General features: G+C 40.4%; 1 protein-coding gene across 7 annotated transcripts in view; it reads left to right on the top strand.

Moving 5' to 3' along the window:
* Window positions 1-12,582, top strand: part of cacna2d2a (calcium channel, voltage-dependent, alpha 2/delta subunit 2a) — a 290,040-nt gene that overhangs the window by 201,469 nt on the left and 75,989 nt on the right. For 5 of the 7 annotated variants that reach the window (XM_008408670.2, XM_008408662.2, XM_008408663.2 and 2 more), the window contains one exon: window positions 8,152-8,196. The exons of the other annotated variants lie outside the window; for them this stretch is intronic. In XM_008408670.2, the coding sequence (XP_008406892.1) occupies window positions 8,152-8,196 (45 nt within the window). The remainder of the gene's footprint in view (window positions 1-8,151; window positions 8,197-12,582) is intronic. 7 annotated transcript variants of the gene reach the window in all.

The raw sequence follows: 12,582 nt of genomic DNA, 5'->3' as shown, positions 1-12,582 counted from the left end.
ATAGAGCCAACTATGAGTCTTTTATAATCTGTAACCACACCAAGGAGTGTTGTTCCCTCACCCTTTAAAATGCTGCATTCACTGATTGGAAACAGGTAAAATGTTTCAGTGTCTGACCTTACGAGGTCAAATTGGAGCCCATAACACACCAGCTCATCAGACAAGCATGCGCACACACTCGTACCTTAGGGCAATTTAGATCATTTTTTGAGACCAACTCGCCTCCCAGTCCTGTTTTTGGACTGTGGGATGAAGTCAGAGTACCCAGAAAAAACCCACACAGTCAGAGAGAGAACATGAAAAAAACGGCCAGGATTCAAACACAGGAGCTGGACTGCATTGTTACCTGCTGTACCGCCATTCCTAATGCATCCAAACTGAAAACTTTACAAACTAATGTTAAGATTTTCTTGTATTTTCTTGCTGAATTTCCACAGCAACTGAGTTGTGTGTGTGTGTGTGCGCGTGCGCGCGCGCATGTGTGTTTGGGCGGCGGTTGGGTGTTTACCTTTCGGGGCCGATGCGTGCGGGTTAATGAAGAGCAGTAAATGAAATCCTTTATTGTGTTTGATATAATGTCAGCTTCCATTAGGGAAACTGGTGTAAGGAATGATTGCTAGACTATCTGGGAGAGGGTGTGCCGCTTGTGTGTGTTTGGCTTTTTTACTTCACGCTTGTGTGGACACCCCAGGGCACAGCAGAGGCAGAGAGTGTCGTCTGTAATTATAAAATCATTAGCAGGTGTCCAGAGGAGATATGAATATGACTGTAATCTGTCCTCGCCCATGATGGAGCGCTTGTCACACACTCAAATGTCAGCCTGTCTCCACCTGCACATCGGGGGAGTTCAGATTCAAAAGGTTTACTCCTAGCGACTACTCACTCATGGCGCGGACCCCAACGTGGCAGCCGTCTCCATGTGTCGGCCATTTTTCAGTCGCTGCTGTTGCCCTGCTCACACGAATCATTAATGGAACAAATTGCACATATTGAAATTTTAGGTGTTAAAGGATGTGACCTTAAATCTTCAGTAACTATTATAAAAAAAATTTTTGTTAAAATTATCATTATGTTGTGACAGTGTAATATCAGACAGATAATATATGAAAAATAAAACTTTTGTGTCTTTACCCAGTGCTACCTGCAGAAATACATCACTCAGTCAGAAACAACCAATCAGAGCCAGGAGGAGGGTCTTAGCGCTGTCAATCACTCGCATGCTCACCACCTCCCTCTTCTTCTTTGCTAAGCTGTTTCACCACAACAGTGGCTATGCTAATGCTAGTTAGCATAGCCCACCCTGGGCAAATGTTTTCTGTAGCAATAAATTGTTTTTCAAAATTAGCACATTAAGCAGCGTACATGAATTGATTGACAGCACTAAGACCCTCCTCCTGGCGGTGATTGGTTGTTTTTGACTGTGTGATTCTTCAGACAGCAGTAGTAGCTCTGGAAAGAGGTGAAGCAGATCAATCTCTTCACAATTTATTTGTCTCATACTGTCACAACATGGTGACAGTTTTAATAAAAATGAAAAAAAAAACATATTTTTGGTAAATGTTACATACTGCAGCTTTAAGGTGAAGGATATTCTTTCTTCCCATCTGATGTTTTTTTTAAAAAAAAATCATTCTCATGTTGAAACTGAGTAAAAAACAAAGCGAAAGACAGGCGGACACGTATCCGCTCACATGTTCAAGTGAGCAGACATTTTCAGCAGCGACAAAGTCACATTGTAATCTGGAGCAGAGAGGCGGTTTCTATAGCAACGCTAGACATCTAACCTACACGCTGCTGCTTTTGCCGAAGTCTGAAATTGGTGCGAGGAGGCTGGTTGGAGATGGGAGGAGAGAGATGAAGATAAGACATGGCAGGGAGGAGAAGGAGGGTAGGAGGAAGAGGATAAGGAGTGATGAAGCAAAATGAGAGGAAAGGAAGCAGAGTGAGATAAGAGTGAGGAGAGGATAGCGGGTGTAGAAGATGAGCTGAAGAGATTGATGCAGGGGAGGGGCAGGAGATCATCACCTGACCTCAGTGTTTGTCTCCCTTTTTGTATTTGTTGGTTCACTCTGAGTCATAGATTTAATTTACTGATAGCACTTTGTGTCGGTGGCAATTTCTCCTACGTTCAACACTGAGCCCATGCACAATCTATATGTGTGCAAATGAATTTAAAAGTTAAATCAATACCTTATGCAATTTTCTTTGTATGTAAACAACATGCAGTTCATGTACATAAAGGGTAAGGAGATCAGCGAAGGATAATTGCTGCGCTTATGTGGAATCAGATGTGTGTTTAACCTAAATCCGTACCCAAAGAGACCTGTGACCAGCTGCAGCAGATGGCTCCGCTGACCCTGGTCATGACTCAGGGTCATGGTGGCTTTGGAAGCACAAGCATTGAGCCGTCTCGTCTGTGCATGTGTGCTCAGATTGCATTCATGAGTAACTACAAATTACCCAGGGCTGCTAGGGAAAGAACTGCAATGTGCAGCTGTGGAATATTTGGATAAAAATATGGCTTTATCTAGTCCAATATTGTCTTGACGTATGTTGCCTTTCTGGACCTTAACAGCTTAGTTGCTTTTATCAGAATAGCTTAGGCATCTAGTTCATGGGTGGTCTGTTTAGAAGCAGGCAGTGAAAGCATTGTTTTTGGTAATACCGTTTAATAGCTTCTAGTATATTATAGTTAATTTCTTTACAGTGAAACAACATAAAGACAATATTGTTATTTAATTTTAAAGTTAATTTTAAAGTCTAAAGTAGGCAGTGGAAAAACAAACTTTAGGTGGGTGGAATCAACTCACTCACTCTTTGGTTACCTAGAAACAACTTGTTAAGTAACTTATGGTTACCTAGCAACTACATGTTGGGTAACTTGCGCAGCAGCAGCTTAAGCAGCAGTGAAAACTGGATAAAACATGAAAGGTCACGCCACCAATTTGGCAGTATTTCAGATTTTTAAAACAACAAAAAAGAATCAATAATTATCTATATCGACTGATAAGACAATATCAGCTATATGAGATATATGGACATATATCATGTAGCTGTTTTTATCCGGATCTGCCATGATTTTTGATGGCTTATCACTTGAGTAAGCTTATGGTAGTGTGACTTTGATTTTATTTCTTTAATGTAAACACAGCAATACCTTGTTCCCACAACTCTGATCTGCACCATCTTAGTAGGCAAATGCTTGTGCAGTGCATAGCGGACCCATGGATTCAAGACCAACAAAAGGAAAATATTTAGACACTCTTGACCAATGTGCTTGAGAAAGGTTCTGGTGACTCACAAAGCACATACATGTAGTAACATACATGTAGGCTACATGTTCGTCTTTGCTTGCCAGATAAAAGCTACATTAGCTAAGCTAATTTTGCTATTTCGACAGTAATAACTACAGTAAACATTGCTGATATTTATCTTAGCATAAATATCTGCGACTAAGTGATACGTATAATGTACTTATGGTATTGTTTATAAGTTAGGAACAAGGCAACAGTTCGTTCTAAGCTTGTGGCTTGTTCATTGTTGTCATAGCAACCGCCTGCCAAGGTGGCTGTTCAAGGACGTGTGACGTCGCATGAGAACTACTTATTGCGAAACATATTTTTTTCGGAATCAGCAGAATATAAACAAAGATTTGTCCACGTTTGTCATGGAGACACAGCTGCTGTCTGGTGTTTGTTCGTGTTGGGCTCTGGATGTGGAGAACCAGACGTTTCTCGATAGGAAGCCGTCCTGAATTAGGACTTGTAACGCTGCCGCTGTAAGAGTAAACTCCTTAGAAATTACAGAGCAGTCTGAGCAGGACTGGGCTTTGGATCCGTCCTGCTGGCAGACACAACACCCCGTCACCCCTCCTTCTTTCACTGATTTTCTCCTCTACTCTTTCTGCAAAGGCATCGGCTATTTTTAGCCCTGGCAGTCTCTTTTTTTGTTTCATTCCACGCACTTGACCACCATACATCTCCCTTCTCTCCGTCCATCCCCTCACATCAGCCCGACCTAAACCTAACCTCCAACTCGGCCAGCTTGCTCCCTGACTGATCCGCTCCGATCCCTCCGCTCTTCCCATTTCCTTCCATCTTCACTCCTGATCCGTTTCAGAGCTGGAGGGAAGAAGGAGCTGCTGGTAAGTTGAGGATGTGTGTCAGGGAGGCAGAATCCGTTCTTTCTCTTCTTGTTCCTACTTGAACACAATCGGTCCGCTGTGTTGGTGTCAGTTTCAGTTTGATCACACCTTTTCCTTTTTTTCAACTCTTTTGGGACTGTACTACTTTCTTGGCTGACCTGTGCTATAGACCTTAGCAGTGACGTCTTCAGACGGCATATCCTGAGAGTAACCCAGAGAAATTTAGAAAAGTAAAATAGTTATTCTTTGAATATGATCTCTGTAATTGGTAGGGTGTGTCTGAATCCCATTTTATCGCTTGCTCTTAAATTTAAGTGCTACGTTTTTAAGTGCTAGTGTCTTTAATTAGAAAAAAAGGGGGAGGACTCTTAAACTAAACACGTGATAACAAAGATTAGCAGGAGATAAAAGAAGGAAATTGAACATAAACATATTTTCATGGACAGGAACAGCAGTGATGTTTCGTTTTAAGTCTTCAAATACTTTTTAACTGTTGGTGATTGCCACAGAAAATAGCGGAAATGTTCAATTTAAAATATTTCACCCTTATACCCACCAGTATATTGTTCATTTCAACAATCTAAATTAAGGATAAAGTATTTTGATTAATTATCCAAGAGGACAACTATTGCAGGACGTGCATTAAATTTTTCTGCACTGAGTTATGGTTGCAGTCTGATTAATTATCAGTATAATTCAAGTCTGTTATTTTGGACAAGTTTATACCCTATAGTGCAGCGTGTTGGAAAAGTATTAATGACTCAAAGTTTTCCACATTTTCTCAGATTACATCCACAAATTGCAGTTTGTTTATTTGGGATTTCATGTGTTTAATCAGCATAAAGTAAAGCATAACTATGAAGTGGGAGGAAAATGATACATGGGTTTTAATTTATTTTGCAAGTAATTTGAAAATGATGTTGTCATCAGTAACTCAGACCCAAATGTTTGCTCATTCTCCCTTTCAAATAATTGTACCAGTCAAACCGGATATCTGTGAAAACTCGTTTCTCAGTCTGGTCTCAGTTCAGGCGTCTAGATTGGATGCAGGTCATTCAAACACATGGATATGATCTGATCTAAAGCATTTCTTTGTATATTCAGAGATGTTGTCCTGAACCTCTTTCCCATCACCTTATACTGAATTTATCCAGGGGTAAAATAGTAAAAGGGCTCAAATTAAAATGTATTCTGCACTTTTCATATTTTTATTTGTGTCAAATTTTGCAAACCATGTGTCATTTCCCTCTTACTCTACATATATGCACTACTACTGTGATGAAAAATCCCAGTAATTTACCACTCTGGAAAAACTTAAGAGCCTGCTGCACTGAACCTCCTGGTTTTGTTGATTTCTGAACTCTCCCTGAATTAAAACATCAGTGTTGTTGTTTCTAAATGAACATTAACTTGTTTTCTTTGCATTTTTTGAGGTCTGAAAGCTCTGCATCTTTTTGTTATTTTGATCATTTCTCATTTTCTGCTTTTGTTTGTAATTTCAGAGACATGTTGTCAGTAGTTCACATAATAAAAGAACAATGTTAATTTTACTCAGACATATAGCTGTAAAAGGTCAAATCAGAGAACTGATCATTTTGCAGGTCTCTTAATTTTTTCCAGAGCTGTATTCTGCAGAACCTTTGTGACAAAATGTGAAAACGGGCATTGATAGTTTTTCAAGGTACATTTAATTATTTTGTTAGCATATTTTGCGATACAATATCAAATTAAATCATTCTTAAATAAATCCAAATAGATGTTATATTCTTAACAGGCAACATTTGCTGATATGTTTTTCTCCTCCATAATAAACAAAATGCAGCACCTGATCTGAGATCAATAACTTGACTCCTACAGCGTATTAAACCAAACATGTTTACTAATTATGATAATCTATCAGTCTTTCCAATGTGTGTCCTTTTTTACAGTGTGAAATTTTGAGTTAAGTGTCAAGGAATATAGAGAAATTAATTTCAACTTAAAATGAAGAGGATGCACGTGTGAAAATCAGAAAGTTATCACCCCTGACTTCGCTCTAAGGCTCAGATAGAAATAAATAGAAAGTGTGTAAAACACTAAACCACAGTTCTCTGTCAGCCGGCCTCCCTCACCAGACTGCGACCGCAGCTCAGCCGGTGCCCTTGAGAGCGCGTCCTCAGCCGGTCTCTGCTCATCATAATGAGGCCGACCTCACGGCGGCTGCTGCTCGCCAAACCCTCACGCCCACCTGGAAGCTGATGAGGACTCCAGCTGAGAGGGAAACGAGGACGACTGGCTAGCCGACCTGCTGAGAACGAGGGTGGATGAAGTCTGAAAGCTCTGGTGTAAAAATCTGAACCTGGTAGCTGAAAACTCAAGTGGTTAAGTGGAACAGAACAGCTAAACAGTGGGATAAATTTTCACTCTTCTTAACTTTTGGTACGCGCATTTCTGCTCTCTGCTTGGGAGCTGTTTACCTCAACGCCACAGTAACAGCAGAGGGTGATAAAACCCCCACAGAGAAGAGAAAGTAGAGGAAAAGGCCCCGTCCACACCAACACTGATGCTTTTCAAAGAAGTCTTTTTTCTGTTTGACTCTTTCATTTACATGCAAACTAATTTGTAGGCGAGAAAGAGAAAAACAAATTTTCCAAAGTGAAGATTTTACAAAGCTTTTTTTTTATAATGTAGTTATGTAAATGGAGAAAGCATAAAATCACAGCTGACTTTTTTCTCCACACCCACAACAGAAACCACCCCCTTGTGGCTGCTTAGACAAAAATTTTACTGGCTGCTAAAAGATTCTACAAAATAATATTTATTTGTTTCAAACGTGCTTTTGTGCAACATTTGACTTGGTTTAAAATATGTGGTTAATTTAAATTTGTTTGAAACTCTTTCCAAGGTCGTTTGTAACCCTTGAATGATTTTGTGAGGTTGCTGACTGCAGTTCAAGATTGGTACGGATTTTGCCCATTATAGCGTGATATTTTCTGAAAAATGAAAATCTCTTAATTCGGCCGTTTTCAATGAGGAGGACTTCATCCAGGTTTCAATGTTAACAGACTTAAAATCTAGACAAAAAAAATAGAAAAGCATTTTATCCAAACACTCAAAAAAACTGTAGGTCTTTGTTTAATGCGACAAATGAATATTTTGTATTCACTGCAACCTCTAACCCCAATTTGCAGACCGCAGCCGCCTGCAAATTGCTGAAGTTCTTGAAACCCTCTCTAAAACTGTTTTTAGTAGTTCAGACACCAAATTCACCTTAATAAACATTAATATATGTATTGGAAACTGTCTTAGTAGCATAGCAGGAGCTAGTAAATGCATCTTCCTTTGTGAATACAGCCAATCAGAGCCAAGGAAAATATATAGCGCTCCTGGATTGGTTGCTTGGCAAACCTTAGCCAATAGGTTTGTTAACTAGCTTTGTGCCTAAGCTGCATAATCTTTAATTTTTTTAGATCTGCTCTACAAAACAATCTACAAATAATTTGGAGAAAAATCTGCAAATAGGTGAATCCATGAACATTATTCACGGGGTCCACTGTATGCGAGACTCTTAATGTTTTGGTTCCGTGTTGATATAAATATTCGTTAATTTATATTTTGACTAAAATGTTCCATGTTTAGAACGTTCTTCCCCTGTATTTATGTATTTATGTGATTGGTTTTTATGTTATACCACCTTCTGGTTTCCAAAATCTGGATGGAGAAAAATACAGTACTATGCTGCCGGGTCCTTTTTCTGGTTCATCTCAGACCATCCGACGTCACACTATGAGATTCAAACTTGTGCTGAACACAAGTTTCGTACATCTTGCCTCGTCATGACTATCATTTTACATCACACTACCCCTCCTGTGTTCTGTGATGCTGATTATATTCTCATGCTGAACGGTGTGATTGAATATAACCATGACTCTCTCTCTCTCCTGCTCACCGCCACAGGTCGGGACTGATATAGGCACAGCTATATCTTCTCTCACCATCTCTTCTTCTTACTTTTCTTTTCTGCACAGGAGAATGCCATTTCATACTACGATTCGAAAGCGGATTCAGACTATGTGAGTACAGTATGGACTGCTCCCTAACCCCTCATCCCGTTTCCTCACACCGTCTGCCTGCCTTGACCCCTCCAGACGCACAAAATCCCACTCAATCCACTTCCTGTTCCCTTTCACCCCTTCCTGCAAGCCCTTCCCGCCCCTTCCCCTGGCCTTCTCGGTGTTGATGCCCTTCCTTCTCGGGTCGTAGGATCCTGCGCTGTCTGTGTGCATTAGTGAGTTGGCACTGCTGTCTGGTGAGCACGGCCAGGTCGACATGCATGAGTCTGTGAATCCTGGTGTCCTCCCCCAGATTGTATCTCCAGAGTTTCTTTTGTCCGATGGATGAGCCTGTTGTTGGCGGTCAACCTGAACTACTGCCGTCGACGTCCAGCGGCAGCAAAGCTCTTCTCTTATCTATGTCAGTCAAAGAAAAGTTTCAGATGCTAAACACATAGATTTTTCCTGGAATTCCTGCACGGAGTGCGTTTTGAAATCACACTGACTGATTGATTAAGTTTCAAGGAGGCAGGGAAGAATCCCCTTTAGATCACCAGAGCAGGGAGAAGATGGAGCAGAGAGTGAGGAAAGAGAAGCAGAGGAGCAATAAATCATGGTGTGATTTTCTCTTTGTGCACGACAGTGTCGTGATTAATGACACAGCGCTTTAGGGCCTGTCAGCACATCTAATTGGAGAACATCGGTCATCATTAACATGGCACACTGAGGCCGAGTCTGTGACGCACCTCTGACCCGCTCGTCTACAACTTTACGACCTCCCGGAACCGATGGCGGGAGTCAGGCAGAGGTCGTTCCTCTCCGAGTCCCCACCAGCAACCCTCCCAGTCGGTCTCACTTGGTGAATCTCTGCGGTTAAGCTCTGATGCTTGAATATAATCCTGAACTATAAAGAGGATGTCACATGAAATTGGTTTCAAGCAAAAGGTAAGTCATTGTCAGGCTCTTTTCCCCTCCTGTGCACCGCACCTCGTTAATTTCTCCCCCTGTCGCTTCACCCTTATTACAAAAGTGAAGTGTAATGTACCCGAGCATGTCCGATATTCATTTTTATGGTAAAGAATTTTTTATTGACACTTTCAGGTTTTCTTAACATTTTGTTAAAACTTGCTGTAAACCAGACAAAGAAACCTTTTTGGGTATTGAATAAAATATGCAGTACAATCCACAATTATTGGTGATCCTGGTGAAGTTGTATATAAAGTCTTACAATAAATGTATCCGTCCTTATATGTATTTGCTGTGAATTGGCTCATTGGGGAAGCAGGTCAAGAAGAAACACCCAGACATCCCTTATCGAACAACCCAGTCCAGAATGGACAGACAGCTTCTCTCTTTTAGTGCGATGTTCTTAAAAAAACCTCCAAAGAGATGCTGGAACCACAACCGACTCCTTTCTGTGCTGATGAGCAGCAGAAATACTCAGGATTTTCTCACACCTGACAGTCCGGAAGACTCTGTTCATTTAGGGATCAAAATTTCAACATTTGTCACATTTTCATGTGGCTAAATTTCAATCTGCACTATATGAAGCGATCTGAGCTCTTTGAAAAACCTGTTCACCTCCTCGCCTGAGGTGGCGCTGAATCAGAAACTGCTGAAGGAAATGACACAGAAAGCTGTGGAGAAGAAATGACCTCAACTTCCTTCTTTGAAAAAATGGAGTGGCATCAAATTTTAGCAATTGTAATATTTTTGTTTTTCGTAAAAGGCCATGATCCATTTCTCCTGCTAGACACTTTGTCTAGCTCTAGCATTTGTTTAGGTTTTATTTACCCAGAATGCCGTGCCCTACAGTTCACTTCCTGCTTTTGGAGCGGTCTCCAGTTCACTTGGCGTTCACACGTGCATTCAAACCACACCAGAGTTCATGTCAGGCGAACAGAGTCCTCGGTTTTAATTGCACATTCACACTTCCCCAAATGAACTCGACTTTCTAGGCAAGTAAACCAGAGTTTGATTAAAGTGAACTAAAGAGGGTAGGTGTGAATGCACCCTTAGTTCCTTATGGATGAGCTAGCGCCTCACCACATCCTAAAATCCAGGTACAGCTGCTCAACACAGCAAACTCATATCAGGCGCTTTTATTGGCGATTCTTTCAGAAAGGATCCATATCACATAACCACAAGTAGAGTCTTAACATGGTAAATTAAAAGGCCTTTTCTCTTTGCCTAACTGGCTTGACGCTGTCAGATTCCCAAGCCTGCCTTCTCGTCTCTCCTGCTGCACCCGTCCTTCTCTCATGAACAAGACACCAGCATTTCTTAATTTTAAAAAAAGCACTTAACCTTTTTGGGTTGTACTCTCAACACTCGACTGCAAAGTGCTTCTATGCATGCTGAAGGTCACGGCATGTTTTAAATGTGTCCATGCTCTAACAGAGCTGATTCAGACAGCCTAATTACCTTCTCAGCATGTCATCGGGTTTTACTGAAGCCTTGCAATGAGCGACGGTTCTGATCTTTTCATTGTGATAAACCAGAGAAAGATCACAACATGCAAGACAGCAGCACTCAAAGACCAACTTTGGACCACTGTCCTAAATATATCAACAGAACAGATTTTGTCGATATATTTAGATTATATTCTGTCTGAAAAAGTCAGACTGGTGGAGTCCAAACTGCACTGGAAACCAGTTTAACTGTGTGCAGAAGACATGAACTCTGTTCTTACCTCTGTTGAACAAGAACAAGGTGATCTAGTTCTGAATCCTTAAAACCCATGTAGACTCTACAATAATTTATTTATGTAAGAGTTTATTCCTAAATAGATGTGTTTAGTTAAAGATTAGATCTGTTTACATTTTTTTATTATGTGGGAGTGAGTCTCAGCAGTAATTCATTTAAATTAAGGTTTTTTTTTAATATCTTTATGATGGTGGCAGCTCTGGAAAAAATTAAGAGATCATTGAAAACCTCCTGGTTTTTCCACCAAATGTTGATTTCTGAACTCTTCCTGAGTGAAAACATCAGTATTGTTGTTTCTAAATGAATATTAACTTGATTTCTTTGCATTGAGGTCTGAAAGCACCTCAATTCAAAGGTGCTTTCTGACCTTCTGCAAATAAATAGAAAATATTTGCTTGGAGTTTCAGAGACATGTTGTCAGTAGTTCATTTTACTCAAACAGTTACATATAAAGAGTAAAATGAGAGAAACTGATCATTTTAAGTGGTCTCTTAATTTTTTCCAGACCTGTATGTTTAGAAAGAAATGGCTACGCCTCATTCTATAGCAAAGGGCAATTAAAACATAAAAATATTGTTTGGTCTGCATAATTTCACATTAAATGCAGCACTTTAATCTGCCTGGTAGAGAAATACTGCCAATCATGCCTCTAGGTTGTAATTTGCTTGCAGCAGGACTTTCAAACACATAAAATGAATTGCTACAACTTTGATTATGATGTTGGTCAATCAAACTTTTTCTGCTTATAGGCTGTTACAGCATGACTGGCGCGATATCCCGGACCGTCACGTAACAATGCTCCCGTCTGTGGAGTGATGAATGTTTGTTTTACCCTGGCAGAAGGTGTGTGTGATGTCGCTTTGATCTGACGCACACCCAGGTCCATGAGTGATGCTTCAGGTTAGCCGTGGTCGGCTCAGGGCGGGACTGGAAGAAGCTTTGAAATGTCATCTCTGGCCCCTTCAGCCTTTAATTAAACCTCGAGAACGGGGAGATAAAATTAACAAATTGGGTAATGGATCGAGCAAAACAGGTGGTAGATGGTTGAAGAAAATGAACCAATCAGTCTTTCCTGTGTGGATTTATTCAGCTTCTAATTAGACACTGCCTTGGTTAATTATGATTGGGCTCTACTGGAGGAGGAGGGAGGGGGTGGCGCCAGCTCAACACTGAGAGAATTAGTCACTCTAAATGACAAACAAATACTGAGCTCTGACAGTCAACTTAGGGAAAAGCCAACATTTTAAAACCCAGTTGTGTTGCAAAAGCACAAAAAAACAAACACTTTTAGCTATTTGTGGAAATTAAAGTTTCTTTAACCCTTTCATGCATAGTGGTCTCTACAGTGGACAGCTGTCTAAAATCCATTTTCTTGAGCTTCTTGTGGTTTTATGTTATAAATGCACACAGACCACTGAAGTGTGGACACTAATGCATCATAAAATACACTATCAACTACTGGCCATCAGCTGCAAATGCAAGAAATTAGTTTTGTTAAATCCAATATGGCCGACAGACAAAAAAAGCATGCCGACCGACCCGGTCCCTTCTTCTAGTGTAGACGGGAAAAAAAAATATTGTGACATCAGATAACAGCTAAAGAACAATACTACTGATGTATTTTTCAAATAACAACTTTGTATTTGGAGAAAATTAGAATTGATCACCTGAAATACATCAGTATAAAAAAAAAAAAAAAAT

The sequence above is a fragment of the Poecilia reticulata genome, linkage group LG5 (assembly GCF_000633615.1).
Source record: "Poecilia reticulata strain Guanapo linkage group LG5, Guppy_female_1.0+MT, whole genome shotgun sequence".
Taxonomy (NCBI): Eukaryota; Metazoa; Chordata; class Actinopteri; order Cyprinodontiformes; family Poeciliidae; genus Poecilia; species Poecilia reticulata.
The sequence above is the reverse complement of the archived record's forward strand: the minus strand, read 5'-3'. Positions and strand labels throughout refer to the sequence as shown.